This window comes from Pygocentrus nattereri, chromosome 13, assembly GCF_015220715.1.
Source record: "Pygocentrus nattereri isolate fPygNat1 chromosome 13, fPygNat1.pri, whole genome shotgun sequence".
Taxonomy (NCBI): Eukaryota; Metazoa; Chordata; class Actinopteri; order Characiformes; family Serrasalmidae; genus Pygocentrus; species Pygocentrus nattereri.
In genome coordinates this window covers 28,402,823-28,420,443 of record NC_051223.1, presented here as the reverse complement: position 1 = coordinate 28,420,443, position 17,621 = coordinate 28,402,823, and the positions used below count along the sequence as shown (strand labels likewise).

Here is a 17,621-nt window from a genome sequence, read left to right as displayed (position 1 = left end):
GTATTAGTTACATGATTAATTACTTATTTAAATGTTTACATTTGTTTTAATGTAAAAAAATTATAAATGCTATATAGTTAGTGCTGGCTGGTCACAATGATGTCTGGTCACAATGACATCTGGTCATAATATTGGATAGAAGGGCTAAAAAACTTTAAAAATACAACTTAAGCATTAAACCAATGAAATTAGCTGTTTAGCTAACTACAGGTCTGACTTAATGTTGATTTGCACCATTATTTATTAAGCTATAGTAAGCTAAGCTATAGTAAGCTAACACAGCAATCACAGTATATTTCACATTTCACTTATACTGCACAAATAACCAGAACATGACAAGATTTAAGTTCAAATCATTACACATATTACAAAATGTCTTATCTGAAGGTGTTACAGTTATAAACATATAAACAAATGTCCCTGTGATAAGCTCCAAGTGTCTATGTACAGCTGGTATAGAACGTCTGTTAACATGGTGCTAACATAATACTGTGAACCCCATAAGGTGTCTTTTAGAATTTAACATTATTACATTAGTGTAAATGGCATTAATACAGGCTTCTTAAGCTAATTAAAGCATTTCTGTGTTAAACATTGCCAACATTGCTCATAATTTCTATGTGACTTTAGAAATTATTTTACCATGAGCATGTCTCACCTTATCAGATTTTAGAATTGGACATACCATCAAGAAGACGTTTGGAAAGATGGACTTAAACAACTGCATAATGAAATGACAGGGCATTTAACTTTGAGTAACGTGTTAGTACATTGACAAGAAATCACTGATTGGCTGTGTGAATCTACAGCTTGGGCTAAATGTAAAGCGGTCCATTTCAGCCCATACAGATTTTTCTTCTTACCCTTTGGCAGCGCAGTTGTTCTTGGGTCCACACAAGTAAAAAAAAAAAATTCAGCTTCCAGTCAGTTATTAACAGCAAGTAAAAACACAAAATCTTTCTTTCTTGGGAAGAGAGGAAGAGCTTAGCCACGATAGTCCATTTTTACCAGCCGCCCTATTATACTGTAACCATAAGACATTATGAACATACTTATAAATATGTGAAAAAATGCAATGGAATTTATAGTAATGTTTATAATGCATTATAATTGTTGCCATGCTTTGTAAATAGTGCTCATAGCATGGTATACTTTCAATACCAAAGAAAGTAGCAGCTTGCATAAGGTATAACTAACAAATCTGCCTGGTTATACAGATTTGCTGAGCAGTGCCATGGTTTTTAAAATTTTTGCAAGTTCTATCCCTGTTTGAATTCTGTGTGTTATAAACACTACTTATACATTATGTTAACCATTCATAAGAGTAAAATGGTAATATTATGGTATTAATACAGTAATAATACATTGTTTTATTAACATTCATAAATGTCATGTTAATGAATTGACATTTTCATAGTTACTTATAAACATGGCAGACACAGAACATTGTTACCATTAATGTACTGTTATATGTTTCACATTATGTAGTTTAATAGTGAAACTAAAAGTATCCACCACAACACCAGTGAATATTGGCCATGAGTGAAGTCTACTTTTGCATATGTGCCCCCAATAATATTTGGGTGTGCCCATTCACACAGGAGGCCTTGTTCTCAATGCTGACCCCGTTTCGGCCCCCAGACTCATTCATCGATGCACCAGACCTCAGCTGCTCTTTCTCAGGCTGAAGAGCAAACATCCCACCAACGAAGAGGTTGTGGCTGAGATTGGACTGTTTGGAGTAGGGACTAGCTCAGGGAAAAGGAGTCTATTGTGTGGATAAACCCCAGGAGAAGCTGGCCTCTGTAGGCTGCAGTGGCCTGGTGGTCCTCAGAGCCTCTGTGTCAGTCTGTCCGCTTCTATCGTGTGCAGCTCAGCTGTGATAACAAACATGCAGTGCTGTCCCAGATGCCCAGAGCCCAGCACTCTCAGCACAGCTTGGCTTCCTGCACACTGATGGAGAACTTCCTGTCTGTATTAAGTGTCTGCACTGTGAGTGGACACTCATTGAAGAGAGAATACCACACATTTCAGAACTATCACATCATGTGCTCTTGGAGGATGACACACTTTCAGTTGTTTTTATCTAATATCCCGGGGATTCGTGCCCAGTGCAGTATCTTAATGGTCATCGCACTGATGCAGATGGTCAAACTGATGTGGAAAGAATCTCCTAATCATGGCCACATGAAGAGAATAGACTGTCTTTAAGTCATTTCATGCACTTTTTCCCTATAAGTGATATTTGTGAAGAACATTTTCTTATACCTGTATGGTAGAACACTGCTGGGATGGGCTCCAGCACTCCCCCAACACCCCCCACGACCCTGAGGGAGAAGCAGCTTAGAAAATGTGTGTGTGTGTGTGTATGTATGGTAACTGTTCAGAGGAAAGTATTGTGCTGGTTTTGATATTGTGCTTGAACAGTTAAACAGTAACACTATTCATCTGTTTGTTAGCCATGACAAGTCCCAGCTGCGCTGACCTCTGAATTTAGTTCCTGTGAACAAAGCCAGTAAATCCTTCTCCACCTCCTTTCGCCACCATTCAGAATTCTGAAAACATAATTTTAAAATATTCATATTTAGTACACTCTTCCCAAAAATAACTGGAAGAGCACTCGAAAGGGTTCATTTTTAAGATTCTATACCTTACTCAAATCATACTCAAGAGCGTCTCATCACAAAGAACAACCTCTTAACCAAAGAACTATTCAAGTCTTCAAGTAGTTTAAGTTGTCATGGCTCTATATAAAACAGTTATCTACTCTAAGGAACCCATAAAGGAACCCTTGTAAAGAAAAATTGCTTACGCAGCTTAGATTTAAATATTACAAACTAGACACCAAAGGTATTTGTCACACATTTCAGCTATTTTGGAAACAATAATTGATTATTTGTGTGCAATTTTACAACCAACTACAGGTCTATTCATTATTCTACACAAATCTTCCATGATTAGAAACCTATAACCCCTCAGAATCTCAGGATATGATAAGTGTGTAATAAAAATTTGAAGCCACCAGCAGATCCTGGACATCCTGGACAGCTGCACAGAACTATCATATCAGAGTCATGTCATACTTTAAAATAATTTACATAATATCAGTAACAAAGCTGATTTTATGATTAAAAATATTTATTCCAAGATTTTAAGCAGTGGTTCCAGATTTTTGAGTGGTAAAGCATGTTTTCACATTATTTGCTTGGCTAGAAGACAGTGACTGGGTTGTATTTGAACTATTTTCACCAAATACTAAAAGCTGATCTCATAGCCACGATTCTGTTCATGGAGGAAATATTGTCACCCAGAAATCGAGGCTTAACTTCAGACATAGGTTCAGCAGCTTCAGAAGCTTATGTTCTGCTGTCACTTATGTAACGTGAGCCCAGTTAGGATGTGCAGCATCAAAGCGTACAGGCAGTGTACTGAGCCTTAACTCCACCCCCACCAAAACACACACACACACACACACACACACACACACACACACACACACACACACACACACACACACACACACACACACACACACACACACACACACACAATGCCATAGTCAGTTAGAGAGGGTGTCTGTGTTCCCTCCATGACATTCTGTCTGCTACTGTAGAAGGATGTTTTAGTTTCAGCAGGTGGTGCAAACATGCCTCATGGCTTGTATGTGTTTCATGGTGTGTTTGACATAAAGTTACACTCATCCTGCTGGTAAGAATAATGTTTGGTGACTAATTCTGCACAGCTGGTCCTCTGGAATCAAAGCATTGTGTCTGTTCAGTTCAGTTCAGTACCTTTATTGCCACTGAAAGGGAAGTTTGTTTTGCAGCCAGGTGTAGACACAACAGGCAAGCAAAGTGTAGCTAAAAGCTAATATGATCAATTCAACAGGCCAGACTTCTGACTGTTGTTAAAAAGTGTAGTGGGTTTTGTTGCTGACAGTAGGAAATGCTTACAGTGTCAGGAAAGGGGAATTGGATAGACTTGCAAAATGACCAACCACAACCATTGTCTATATAGAACCATCTATAGCACATTCTCCATCAATCTGAAGAATGATTTGATGATGCAACAAAAATGCAAAAGGTTCTTTGAGTATTAATGGTTCTATATAGCCTTTTTATAACATTTATTTTACTAAATATCCCTTGAAGAACCATCTTTTTAAATATGTATACAACATGCAAAGAACCAGTTACATAAGGAATGGTCAATCTAGCACCTATAGTTTGCTTTGAGAGTCTCTCTGTTGTCACAGTATGTGGAGAAAGCAATTGCTTGCAAAAAGCTTATTTCTCATTCAACTGATAAAAAACATGTGCAAGGAAATACATACAATAAATATCAGACTGTTCATATACCTCACAGACTGAGACGACATATTATATAATGCTGTGAACCTGGGCGTAACCAATTTTTTCCAATCTATTACCTTTTTCCAATCGAAGCCTCATTCTGTGACAGGAAGAAAGCTGATCAAAAATGAAGCATGAACCTCACCTTCTGCATGACTTGACAAAGAAATATATCATTTAGAGGACTTTGAACAATGAGTAATCTTGCTTGCCCTGCGTATTAAGCCAGTTTATACTCCAAACATTTAAAGCACTGAAACAAGCTATCATCAAAAGGTAAAAACCAATGCATTAAATGACCTGTAGAAGAGACTAAAGTGTGAAAGAGATCCTATTTGTGTCAAAAATCATTCCTCCTTCCAGGCTTTGAAAACCTCCCCTGCTTCAGCTTCTGTCAAAACCATCAACCCACCAGCACTGAACCAACCAGGTGTGGCCAAGGGGGTGGGCATTTTGCAGTTCACAGCCAGAAATTTGCACACACACTGGATAAGGATTCTTGCTGTGTAGTCATATCCTTTTCTGAGGAAAGAGGGAGTGATTCAGCTTTTTTTTCCCACTAGCTTTGTGATCCTGTGCTTTAGGACATGGCTGCATTTTATCATCCTGGATATTTAGAACTAATTAATATTGTGTTTATAAATAATCTTGAGTTTCACAAGCATTAAAAATTTATAGGAAAGCTCAGTAGAATATTAATAGAGACTGGATGAAATATGTCATAGGTTCATTATGTTAAGCACTGTGCAGTGTGTAAAGGGGGATATTTTACAGCTGCTAGAGAGACATTCTTATTGTCTGCTTATAGTACATTAAGCACAAATGCAACAAGCAGCAACACTGACAAATTAATCTATTCGTTTTTATCTATTTAGTTAGTTTTCCTTTTATTGTTCTGAGTGACAATGGCAGTGATGAAAAACTGAGCTCTTAAAGCTCCAATCAATTATGCATTAAATATATAATGAGCCCTTGTGGCACTGCTGAGTGTGTGTGTGTGAGGCTGAGAATGAGTGGGTTGGGGGAGAAGGGAGGGTGTGTGCTTGTGTGTGTGTACACGACTTAAATGCGATGCAGCATCCAGCAGGTTCTGTCTCACTGCATCCTGTCCTGCTGCAGCTGCTTCTCTCTCTCTCTCTCTCTCTCTCTCTCACTCACTCACTCACTCTTTTTCTCGCACGCTCAGTCCACTCAGTCTATTCTGTTCATCAAAGGTGCCTCAGAGTCTTTCTGCCTGCCTGCGTTATCCCCTCTCTCTCATTCTCATCCTCCCTCACTATTTACACACTTACGCACACACGCAACTATACACACACACAGACACACACACACACACACACAAACACATATTCACAAAGAGAACCCTCCACACTCTGTCTGCTTCATCAGGCCTGACCAGTGTCCAGCATCTGCTCCGCACGCAGCATCCAGGATGGATGTACTAATGAAGGGATTTTCCATGGCCAAGGAGGGAGTGGTGGCCGCTGCTGAAAAGACCAAGGCTGGGGTGGAGGAGGCAGCTCTGAAGACCAAAGAGGGGGTCATGTATGTGGGTAAGTGTTGAAATGAGTAGTGTGGGGTGGGTTCTGTTCTGGGACAGTAAAATGTCCCATTGCAGGATAATGCATTGCAATGCAGACAGCAGCAATAATCGATTGATTATGTGAAGAAAAGAAAAAAAAAGAGAGACTGCCTATGGAGCTGATGTGATTGATGGCTTTATATTTCCAATGCACATGTGCATGTGTGTGTAAGACAGGGGTCCCAGCTGGGGACACTGATGAAGCAAATTTGTATATTGCATATTTTTAGTTGCAGGCTGGTAGGAAAATGTAGGTTAGGTGGCTGTGCTGCAGAGACAGTACAGGGGTGTGGTAGGGAGAGATGGAGTGAGGGAGTTGTAAAAAGAGAAGGATGGAGTCTCAGAAACAAATAGGTAAAGTCACAATTTAAGAAATGCATTTATAGTGCAGCATGGCTTGTGCTACCCAAACATACATTTTTAAATGATAAAATTCACCTGCTTAAGTGCAGGGTTGCTTGTTTCTTTTTCGTCATCACTCAAGATGGCTATCAATACTGGACATATGAAAGTGTTAAATATAATAGAGAAAGAGTAGCTATGCAGTGACTGCACCAAGACAAAGGTTAAAAACACTTGAAAAACATTCATTTGCTCTACGTTGGCAATCAGTGATAATATACGCTAGGATGAACATATTGAAATCAGAGAAATGAAAGAAATGTGTATCGTGTTTCAATTAGTCATGAATTGTAAGGCTATAAGATGCTTTTTATTATTGCTCTGTGCAGTGCAGCTCGAGTGTGAAAGGGAGGGTGAAGGGGGGTGAGTTGACAAGTAAGGATCAGCTGAGCACTGCAGCAATCATCACTCTCTGCACCGCCCCCCTCACCCCGTCCCCAACGTCACCACCACGTGTATGTGTGTGCTGTTGCGGCAGGATTTGCTTGCTTGTGCAAGATGACGAATTTCCCCCACCCCTTTCTCCACCACTGAGAGAGAGAGAGAGAGAGAGAGAGAAAGAGAGAGAGAGAGAGAGAGAGATCTAGAGACTGTTTGAATGCGAGGTGCTGTACTGCGTGTTATGTCATAGGCTTGCAGGCCTGTGACTGTGGACACATACTCATCAGCACAGCAATGAACAGATGGAAGAGAAAAAAAAGTACAAAGAAGAGAAAATTTCATGAAAACAGAGCAGAAGAGTGATGTCAAGGACATCTGCACCTTCATTAAGGTTCCTTTGCTGCTACAATGATTAACAAATCTCATTACAGATTGAACTGATGCCCCCCATGCAAAACACATAGTAAGCTTCATGTAACTGCACATTGAGAAACAGAGATAGATTGAATTTCCTAACCTCAAATGTGTGAGTCATTACTGATATGGTATCATTGCTGTACAAAAAAAAGGAGAGGGGGAAAGAGCCTTCCTAGCTTTCAATGTAAGTAAAGTAACACAATTTTATTCCAAGTTATTTTGGACCAATTCCACTGGTCCATTCATTGCTTTTCTCGTACGAAATGTAGAAATGAAGAATATGGTTTTAAAAGGCAGTGATGATATACTAAATTAACACAGCTATTGTCTTTCAGTTTCCTTTGTTCATGTGAAGATAATGCACACATTTGAATCCAGTAAATGCAATGCATCACTTTTACCAGTGTAGATGATCAGCTCTAAATCTATGATGTAATATTCTCATCTATGACCCCACCATAACGAGCAGAGCTAATCCAATCTAACCTGCTCACCAGCCTGTATTGTCTCTCACCACCCAATGCTGCAGCAGAGGACTGCATGTTCTGCTTCCTTTCCCACACTGCACCACTCCTCTGATCAAGGTCATCTCTTTAAAGGTTGCGCTTGTGTATTTCTGTTCTTACGCTTGTGGAGAGGTATCAGCAGGCTTCAGAGTGCTCCCATATGGGAGATTGGGCAACAGAGCATGAAGCCATTACACAGTTTGGCTGTTGCAGAAGCAGAATTGCTCCTTTCTGCTACACTACAGAGTAGCCAGTGTGAGTACTGTTAGCTGCTGTATTGTATTGATTGTGCGTTTGTATTTATTTTATGTCTGCCAAGATTAAAATGAGCTAGTAGCTAATTCTGATGCAAATGATCTTTTCTTACTTGAAATGACAAAAAATAAATAGGATAAACTTACTGGTATACATACTGGTTACATATATACTTAGTTCATTCATTCATCATGATGCTGTTTATCCTCCTGGGTTGCAGGGATGCTGGAGCCTCTTCCAGTGCTCACTGGCGGGCATCAAACACAGTGGATAGGTCTCCAGTCCATCACAGGGCAAACACACACATTCACACCTAAAGGCATGGGAAGACACCCACCGTGCAGACACAGGGGTGCAAACTCCACATAGAAAGGACCTGAATCGTTCAGCTGGGGATTCAAACCCAGGCCCTTCTTGCTGTGCTACAATGCCACCCTATGTAGTTGGTTTCCTGGATGATGTGTGAGTTAGCATTGAGGTAGGGCAGTTTGAGGGTGCTTAAAGATTAAAATTTATAGCTCTGCAGACACCAGCACTGCTTCAGTAGGAGGACGTCTCTGAACAGGGTGATATGACGTCAGAGCCTCTGGCACAGCCCAGTGCAAATGGCACAGCGCTTTATTATTAAACAGCTGCATCTTGGCCTATTTAATTCTCAGACATATGGAAAGCAAGAACAAACTTACTTACAGAATGCAGTCCCATATGGGCTGTTGCATAAGAGGTGTCAAAATTTGCCAGGCATTCTTGGCTTTGTGCTAGCTGGGATGAGTCTGCTGCAGTCATAAAGAGAGAGAGAGCAAGAATAGAAAGTGCAGAAGATGCAGACAAGCAGACGCTAGTCACGCAGCCCCACTCGGCCAGGCCAAGTCACGTGGATGCCACTGAGAGAGAGACGTAGAGATGGAGACAGAAAAATATATCTTGTCATCTTAAATGTAGACAATACATATTATATTTCTCACTATAAGACCAACAATATGATAATATGATCATTTTTTCCAATGTAAAGTGATGTTATGAAGTAAGTTTAAAGATAGGTTGAAAAATCTTATTATGCTATTATAGTCTCATAATGAGACGCTAGGTACATGCAATGCATATAAAGTACTCATCCTTGCCAATAGACTGACCAATGCGCTCATGCAAATTTTGAATCATCGTCATTTATAATGTATTTTTTATTTGAGTGTTATATTGATTCATATTGTTGAATTTAATACTCTGGCTTCTCAATAAAGCTTATTTTTAAAAAGGAAAAAGCCAGCAACAAACCTCAGAGCAGAAACATTTTCATTCCCAAAACACACTCTTTTAAGGTCACATACAACTCCACTGTACATAAACACATAGTATAGTTAGACGGCTTACTATGCCATTACCTAATCTTACTGGATCTGGATTTGGTAGTATATCCTCCCTTTAGGCAGTTCTCTATCTCTCCATTTTATCTCATTTTTCTCATTTCACCCCTCTCTCTCTCTCGCTCACTCTTCCCCCTCCCTCTCATCCTCTCTCCTCACTCCCTCTTTTTCGTGCTCACTACAGCTGGTTATATAACTACCATTTAATCAGCAGGCAAGCATCTAAAAACAGGTCCAGGGACAGTGAGGAAAAGAGCAGCACATCAGTGCTATTAAGTGTCTATTTATTTTAGCCATTGCCACTGGATAAACATGACAAGTGGTAAAGCATCTATTAAGTGAAATCAAACTGCGTGAGTGGCGTGCAGTGTCAGCAGCATGAAGAATACTGTTGTGTTTGTCAATGAATGTTGTGATATTAGATTGTTATCTCTCCCACCACAACACTGCAGGAGTAATCTGACACAGTCAAAACAGTCCTATCTGGTAGCTCATTTTATGTAGGCCTCTATATAAATCCATTTAAAGAGCTGAAGGTATTTACCACAAATAGAACAAGGATATTACAGTGCTATTGAATTTACCTCAGGGTTCCACAGAGTGCACCGCTTTTCAGGATTACATGAAAAAGACTGAGACTATATTTGTTTTCTTTGATGTTACAGGCAATAAGACAATGGAGGGAGTTGTATCAGGCGTCAACACAGGTAAGGGAAAAAAAAACTGCCACAAAATTCAAATTTTTATCAAGCATACCAGCATCTAAATCACAACATATGCTGGTTTTGTTGTGACTAGCCATGCTGGCGTATGCTGTTTTTTTCTAATAGGGTTCTCATAAGAATGAGAGGTAATGAAACATCCTCTTGTCTATTACAGTGGCGAACAGGACCACAGATCAGGCAAACATAGTGGGTGATACAGCAGTGGCAAGTGCTAATGACATGGGCCAGAAGACGGTGGAGGGAGTAGAGAACGTGGCTGCATCAACTGGCCTGGTCAATCCGGTAAGTGCTCAAATTCCTTAATACTTTAAACTACAGATTATTATTCAGCCATTGGCCCTGAAACTTTATTACTCTGTAACTTCTATAAATATTCAAGAACTACTATGAAACTAATATATGTTAAGCATGTATGAGAGGTTGAAGTGTGGGCCCACGCACAACTACCCAATTAAAGGCTTAACCAAGGTGCTTTTCTTATCCCCGCCAGCAGATGTCACCCTTTCTTAAAATGGATTCCATTGCCTTCCCTGTTGATGTGTCTACTTCAAACAGAGCTTGTAATTCTATTTAAAGTCGTGCTTCTCAAACCTGGCCCTGCACATTTACCAGTTTTTCCTGCATGCCCTTCAAGAAGGGCGGGGCAATTAGGTGTCAGAGCAGAGAATACACCAAAATATACTCCAGGACCAAAATTGAGAACCACTGGCCTAAATGAATCAGCTCTCTGCAGTCTCCTCAACCTAATCACCTTTGGATGTTAGTATTACCTGTCAAGAGGTTCAGACTAGTTTGAAATCCATAAATGGTTATAAATGGTGGCCCATGGCTGAAAGTGAGTAGTCATCTTGGCATTTTCTCACAATTCTTTGAAGCTCATAAACTAGTTTCATTCATTCATCCTCTCATTCATTGTTTGCCTTCAGGCTTATAGATGAAGTTTTGTGTGTCTAACCTGTTCTGTCTGTCTTTCCATGACTTTACTACTGTGCTGCTAACAGGACGAGTCTGTATATGAGGTGCCTAAAGAGATGGGTTTGGGTGGGGAGGAATAAGTGTATGGTCTCTGAATGCCTAGCATGTAAAACGCTGCCACGCAGTGTATAAGAACCCAGTCATAATCATAGAAGGGTATAGTATGGGCTCGTGCAGATAGGGTGAATGTATATGTTTTACATAGATCAAGTTCATTTTAATGGGCTCTTTATTGTGCTTTTTTTTGTACAAAATAAGATATCAACCATAATGCTCAGCTACTAAATAATTCTGGCTCATGCATGCGTAATGGCTTTAAGTAACTAATGCTGAAATATACAGCCATACTAATTCATGCTTACCATTTTACCAACCTTTTGAACTGCTATTCATGCTTCATAACATGTTTAAAAATATTTTGCCTGTGCTTCTGTCAAAGCGAATAGCGAAGATCAAATGAACTGTGCTGATGCTCAGGGCTTCAAAACAGTGGAATGGGTGCACAGAGAAGGAACGTTTTCCTGCCCTAATGATTCTCAAATTCTCCTCCAATTCTTTAAGGATCTTGATGGTTTTTCCAAATAATAACAGATGTTCTTCTCATTTATTACTATCTGGAGATAGAGCATGTGTGAATGTTGGCCGTGCTGACTCTCTGCACTTTATATAACAGATGCATGCGTGCCTAGATTGTAAGGTACTGTACTGAAATGAAGAGGTTTGAAAGCCTGTTAAAGGCCAACTGAATTAGAAAGAGCTTAATATTACTTTCCATCACATTAGAGTCTGACCATTTTATCTTCATTACTGCACCTATTCTAACTTCTCCTTCTCAATAACATTTTATGTCACTATAAATATCAAAATTAAAAGGGGCAGAGAAGAAGGAATAGGAATATAGACAGAGATGCAGACGAGTGAAAAAGGAAGAGGGAGGGAGAGTCTGCACCGTCCCTGGCCCCTCCCCTCCAGTGACTCAGCAGAAGCTAACTGCACTGCAGAGACAGAGAGTGAGAGAGTTAGAGAGTGAGAGTGAGACTGAGAGTGAGTGAGAGAGAGAGAAAGAGAGAGAGAGAGAGAGAGAGAGAGAATTATAAGGGAAAAATTTAGATGTTCAGCAGTGCAGAGCATTTACAGTCATACAGCATCCCTTAGCTTGACTTTTTATTTGTGTAGCATTCAACACAATATTATGCATGATCTGGTAGTGTACTACTACATATCTGTTCTGAACATAGGGAGAGCTGACCCTGACCACTGCCAACCATAATTAATCCTCCATTAAGTCATAAAATTGCATCTAAGTCCAGAGGACATCTTCCCTGCTCAGGCAGAATGCCATTGCTCTGCTGCATCAGTGCATGTGTCAATGCAGCTTCGGGTTGTGCTGATGTTTAGCAGGGTAGCAAGAGTCAACTGAGGTACAGCTGTTTCTGTGGCTACTGCCTGCACACTGTAACTCATGTGTATGTATGCGTATGTGTCTCCTCAGGCTGACTTCTCCCACGGCGGCATGGAGGGTGGAGATGGTGGGCAGGTAGGATTTGGCCATTTTTCTGCAAATTAATAATTTTGCTTTTGCTTGCAATTTTCTATTGATTTCAGTTAATCAGCCAAGACATGAGGTCAACGTAGCTAACATATAAAGGAGGTTTACACCCTAACAACTAGCAAATTATTAGACACTTGCATGAAACCACATCTGGGTTGTGGTTTCTGACAATGCATGACATACTGCAATCTATTAAAGTAGACAAATTATGGATGACATGTTTCTATTACCTACAAAGAAGAAAAAAAAAGATGGTTCTCAAAGGGTTTTTTAATAAAGGCAATGGTTCTATTCAGAACTATGAATTATATATAGAACCATTTCATTGGGTTCTATACATGGTGAAATGTTTTTTCACATTCATGGACAATGTATTAGATAAGGTTCTTTGAAGCGATTTAAGATTTGTGTGATGTTAATTGGTGAAATGTAAGCTTCCATTACTTGTAAGCTACATTAACCTATTCACGATTTTCCTGGATTTGTCTTGGTTTTTGGGTCATTCATTCCATTCCAGGGCATAAAAGGTCCAGGGACCCAAGCATTTTCATATGTTAGTATTTCATATGAAGTTTAAACTGCTTCCTTATATCCAGTCAAACCATTTGTATACAAAGAATGGGTTTAATTAGTTCAGATTACCTTCAAGTGTGAGACCATTGTTTGGGAAAGGTGCCCTGCCAGTGACATGTTTAGCCAATAGGTAGCGCTGCAACCTGACAAGTGAGACGATTAGGTTCTACAACTGATCTGACATCTTCTGTCTTCTCTTTGACTGGATCATGAGCACAGTTACCTGGCCACTGAATTTATTAAAATTAGACTGATGAAGTGTCCAGGGGTTTTATTTTTATTTTTATATTTTACAACAGTGATACTACATTAGCCACAAGCAAACTTTGGACACAAAACATGTTTTGGGTGATCGACTGCATTTAGGACCAGAAAACTGAATGCACAATCAACTAAGAAGAAACCAAACAATGGCTGTGGTGCTCAACCAAAAAACCTTTCAATTCATAGAAACACAACAGTTATGAAGGTCAAGAATGGACCAGACCTCTGAATGCACTTGAAATTATAAAGTCATGTCAAAGATGTCCTATGAGTGCTCCCTATATATATGTATATGTATATATATATATACATATACATATACATATATAAATATATATATATATATATATATATATATATATATATATATATATATATATATACATATATAATTTAATAGTAATAACTCTTCCATGTCTTTCAAACAGGGCTATTAGGCCGGAGCCTGGAACCTCTCTCCATCCTCAGACTGTCCTCCCTCAGAGACCCCGCTCCTATTGCCTCACGCCACACTTCAGATATTTTTGTGACAGTATGGAACAACCAAAACAGAAACAGACTTTCCCAGGCCTTCATGCCCGTGTTGTTTGCTTTGTGTCTAGCGCTCCCCTCTCCCCACTGCTCCAGTGTTGGTGTCATCATGCTGCTGTCCTAGTGTTGTCACCCCAGCCTCTTCACTAAAACACGTCAGTACACACACACACACACAAACACACACATTACACTGAACAAACACACACACACACACACACACACACACACACACACACACACACACACACACACACACCACACACACACACGTTACACTGAACAAAGAAGAGACAGAAGAAGTTTGAGACTGTGGCTTGGACCAAGGATGGAAGATACCTGTCAATACATTTCATTCCATTAGGACAGGTGGCGACGAGTGTTGGGCCACCTCCTTATTTGAACATTGTTGTCTTTGATGTTGCAGTGTGCAGTAATGAGGTGTGTGTACCCTCAGATATATTACATTCCTTTAGCCTAGAATGAGTGACAGAACTGGAATTACTGTGTTCTTTATCACTAACAGACTTAGAGTGACGTGTTCAGAGAATTCTTTAAGTTCACACTGTATACATATCTCCTGGTAAAGAAAAGATAAACCTATCCAGTCAGTCTTGCACTGATTCTTTTGCTTGTCCTTGTACAGTTATGATGAGGCAAAAGTTGATCAACAAGGGTCATTTTTTCAAAAGAAGCAATATCTTCGATGGTTTCTTCTATTTGTGTCTGAAGTAGACAAAAACAGAGCTGGTTAAAGAGGGAAATTATCCCGTTCTGTTGTCTTTATTTTTGTTGCAATGCATGTCGTGCATTTGGTGTGCCAGCATAACAGAGATTTATAATGCCTGCAACATTAAGCAATAGCCCTACCATTGCAGTGTGTGGCAATGGTTCGTTCTGTAGCAATTTGCAGATGAGTTTCTAGCACTGTGTTTTACTCATAGAATGTGAAGAAGTGCTGATATTTGCCAATACAAAGAATGTCCTAACCATCTATTGACCTGTTAATTCGCCTCACACTTCAACTGAATCCCCTTCTTCAACCTTTCACTCTGCCGTGTCCCACCCCACCCTTCACTCTGAAGCCACTGGGAATTGAAGACTGCATGTTGCCTTATCAGCACTCCAGCATACTCACAATTACACACACACACACATTTCTCGGACATATACGAACACACATACGAATTCAGAAGTTCTACTCACACTTTCATTGCCTAAGATACACACATACATGCAAACACATAAGTACAACCACAAGCAGATACACAGATGTGCCCCCAAACCAATTAAGTTGGCATCAAAGCAGAAAAGCTGGTTTTATAAACAGTAAAAATGAAATAAAGTTTTGTTGAAATCTACCTAAATGTATTAAATGTTTTATTTCTTGTGTTTAAGAGTTCACATTCTTATTTCAGAACAGCAGGGCTGACAAAACGTAACAAATATTTATTTGAGTGGAAATGGTGGTGCACTGAATACTCTGCCACTACGGCAGCTCAGAAGGCCAGTCTTGGCATCCTTTTTTTATAGAATCTTCGAGGCTGATTAAATGGGTTTCAATGCATGTTTAATACTTCATAATACATCATGTAATGTGTTTGTTGTGTACATCAAGTTGCAGCAGCTGCATTCGCAGAGGGCCTCATTAGAATCTGTTGTGTGCGCTGCCTTTTCAATACTGCAAGGTTTATATACAAGTCACGGCTGATTGGGTAACACTTCTGATAACCATTAAAATGAGAGAAAACGTATTTCACAGCTTGTTGCACACAATTTTGCACCATTTCGATGAAACATGCTGTTAAAAAAATCATAGGAAAACGAAAGTCAAGGTACATAAAATGCACATGCAGGCTAAAGTCTTACATATTATGTTGGAGAAACGTGCCATGCAAAATCCAAGGTGATTTTAATGCTTAGTATGGATGAAAAGCGCTTCAGCAAATTCTCCAATGACATTTTCTCATCATCTGAAAGAAAATAAATCTGCACTTTCAGGAACATAAACCAATTGTTGTGGATAATAACAATTTTACTGTTCTCTCAAATTCCATTTCCAAGAGGAGTTTGCAACATATATGGTAAACTACATCATATGGAAACTTTTTCAAGTGTTTTGCCATTAAAATTAAAGCAAATTTAAAACTGTTTAAAAATCTGAGGTGATTTTATGCTTAATGTGGGGTGAAACACTTCACTAGGCTGTTCTATGCCGTCTTACTCTGTTCTGAAAGAAAAAAAAGGCTGCATTTTCAAGACAATGAACTTCTGACCATTAACAGCCACAGTATGGCTGTACGTGTGAAAGTTTGTTGTCAAGTAGAAGTTGCAATATATTTGAGGCAGAATGAGGAGCCTGAGGCTTCCATAATGCCAAGAGGCCTCCAGATCACTACTATACATCTGATTTAAGTTTGAATTTGTGCTACAAATTATTTGAAAGAAAAAAAAATGTTTTAACAAAATATTAACCTACAAACGTAGATAAATAATTTGTCTGAAAAATTATTCTGTGGACTGTTCTAGTCAGTTCTTTGGACTGGTCCCCCATGCGTTTACAGAAAAATGAAACTTTATTTTTAGAAATATGAACCAATAAGTAGTGATGGTGTTGCCATACCAACAAAAGTTTATTCTTAAAAAATCTAAATGAAATTATTATATATGATGTGGTGCCATTTTCAAACATATTGAAATGTTGTTCATCAAAATAGATGCCATTTAAAAACAGTCCAAAAACCACATGATGCTTCTGTAAGTCTATAGTCTTTGGTATTTTAGGATTTTAGTACAGAAACACCCGGTGAGTTTTTTGCTTATATTGAGTGAAAAATGTTTCAGCATGCTTAGGAAAATATTTTTTTTATAAATATGAACCATGAACAGTAAGTAGTCATGATGATATCATACCAGTAAAAGACTATTTTCAAGAAAATTTCCTAAAATATTGTTTTAAACACTGGTGAATCATTTCCAAACTGATTTATGGGTTTTTCGTCAAAATTCAGACAACTCTAAAACGGTCAGAAAAGTCACACAATGGAAAGACTGTAGTCTTGCACCTTTTGTTCATACTTAATTTGGGTGAAAATTGCTTCAGCAGACTGTTCTATGACATTTTCACATGATTTGAAGGAAAATAAACCTAAGTGGTTACCAGTGCACATACCTATTAAACCTATGTTTCCAAGAAGAATTTTAGATTTTATACCAGGTAGAGACATACATAAACACATTTTAAACAGATGTCAATGTTTTTAAATCACAATTCAGATAATTAATTTTGCTTACTTGGATGTAAAATGATTCTGGATTGTAGTGTTTTTCATCAAAATACAGACAATTCGAAAATGGTCCAAAAGTACATGTGATGGTAAGACTATAGTCTTACATATTTAAGAATTTAGGCACAAAAACACCTGGTGTTTTTTTTTTTACTTAATTTGGATGAACATCTTTCAACTAGCTGTTCTATTATATTTTTTTCCCCAAGATTTGGTTGATATATATATATATATATATATATATATATATATATAATACATAAAAAAATGTGCCATCGGCATAGCAGTCGAAGTTGATCCCTTTTTACTGGTAACAGTACTCAGTGATACCATATTTAATGTGAATAATAGAGGCCTTAAAAGAGTGAAACACCATACTTTACTTTTGTATGTACAAGTGATTCGCCATGTTTACATTCCCAAACTGATAGAAAATCAGACAGGTAAGGCAAGAA

General features: G+C 38.8%; 1 protein-coding gene across 2 annotated transcripts; it reads left to right on the top strand.

Annotated features, from left to right (window-relative positions):
• The first annotated feature begins 5,434 nt into the window (after positions 1–5,434).
• sncgb (synuclein, gamma b (breast cancer-specific protein 1)) lies at positions 5,435–15,240 on the top strand. 2 transcript variants are annotated; one of them, XM_017702899.2, is made up of 6 exons: positions 5,435–5,905; positions 9,925–9,966; positions 10,139–10,266; positions 10,986–11,003; positions 12,452–12,496; positions 13,777–15,240. In XM_017702899.2, the coding sequence occupies exons 1-6, from the start codon at positions 5,785–5,787 to the stop codon at positions 13,783–13,785; spliced, it is 363 nt and encodes a 120-aa protein (XP_017558388.2). In that variant the 5' UTR covers positions 5,435–5,784; the 3' UTR covers positions 13,786–15,240. The 2 variants fall into 2 exon arrangements, with proteins under 2 accessions (XP_017558388.2, XP_017558396.2); XM_017702907.2 differs by lacking the exon at positions 10,986–11,003 and having other exon boundaries at positions 5,439–5,905.
• The last annotated feature ends 2,381 nt before the right edge of the window (positions 15,241–17,621 follow it).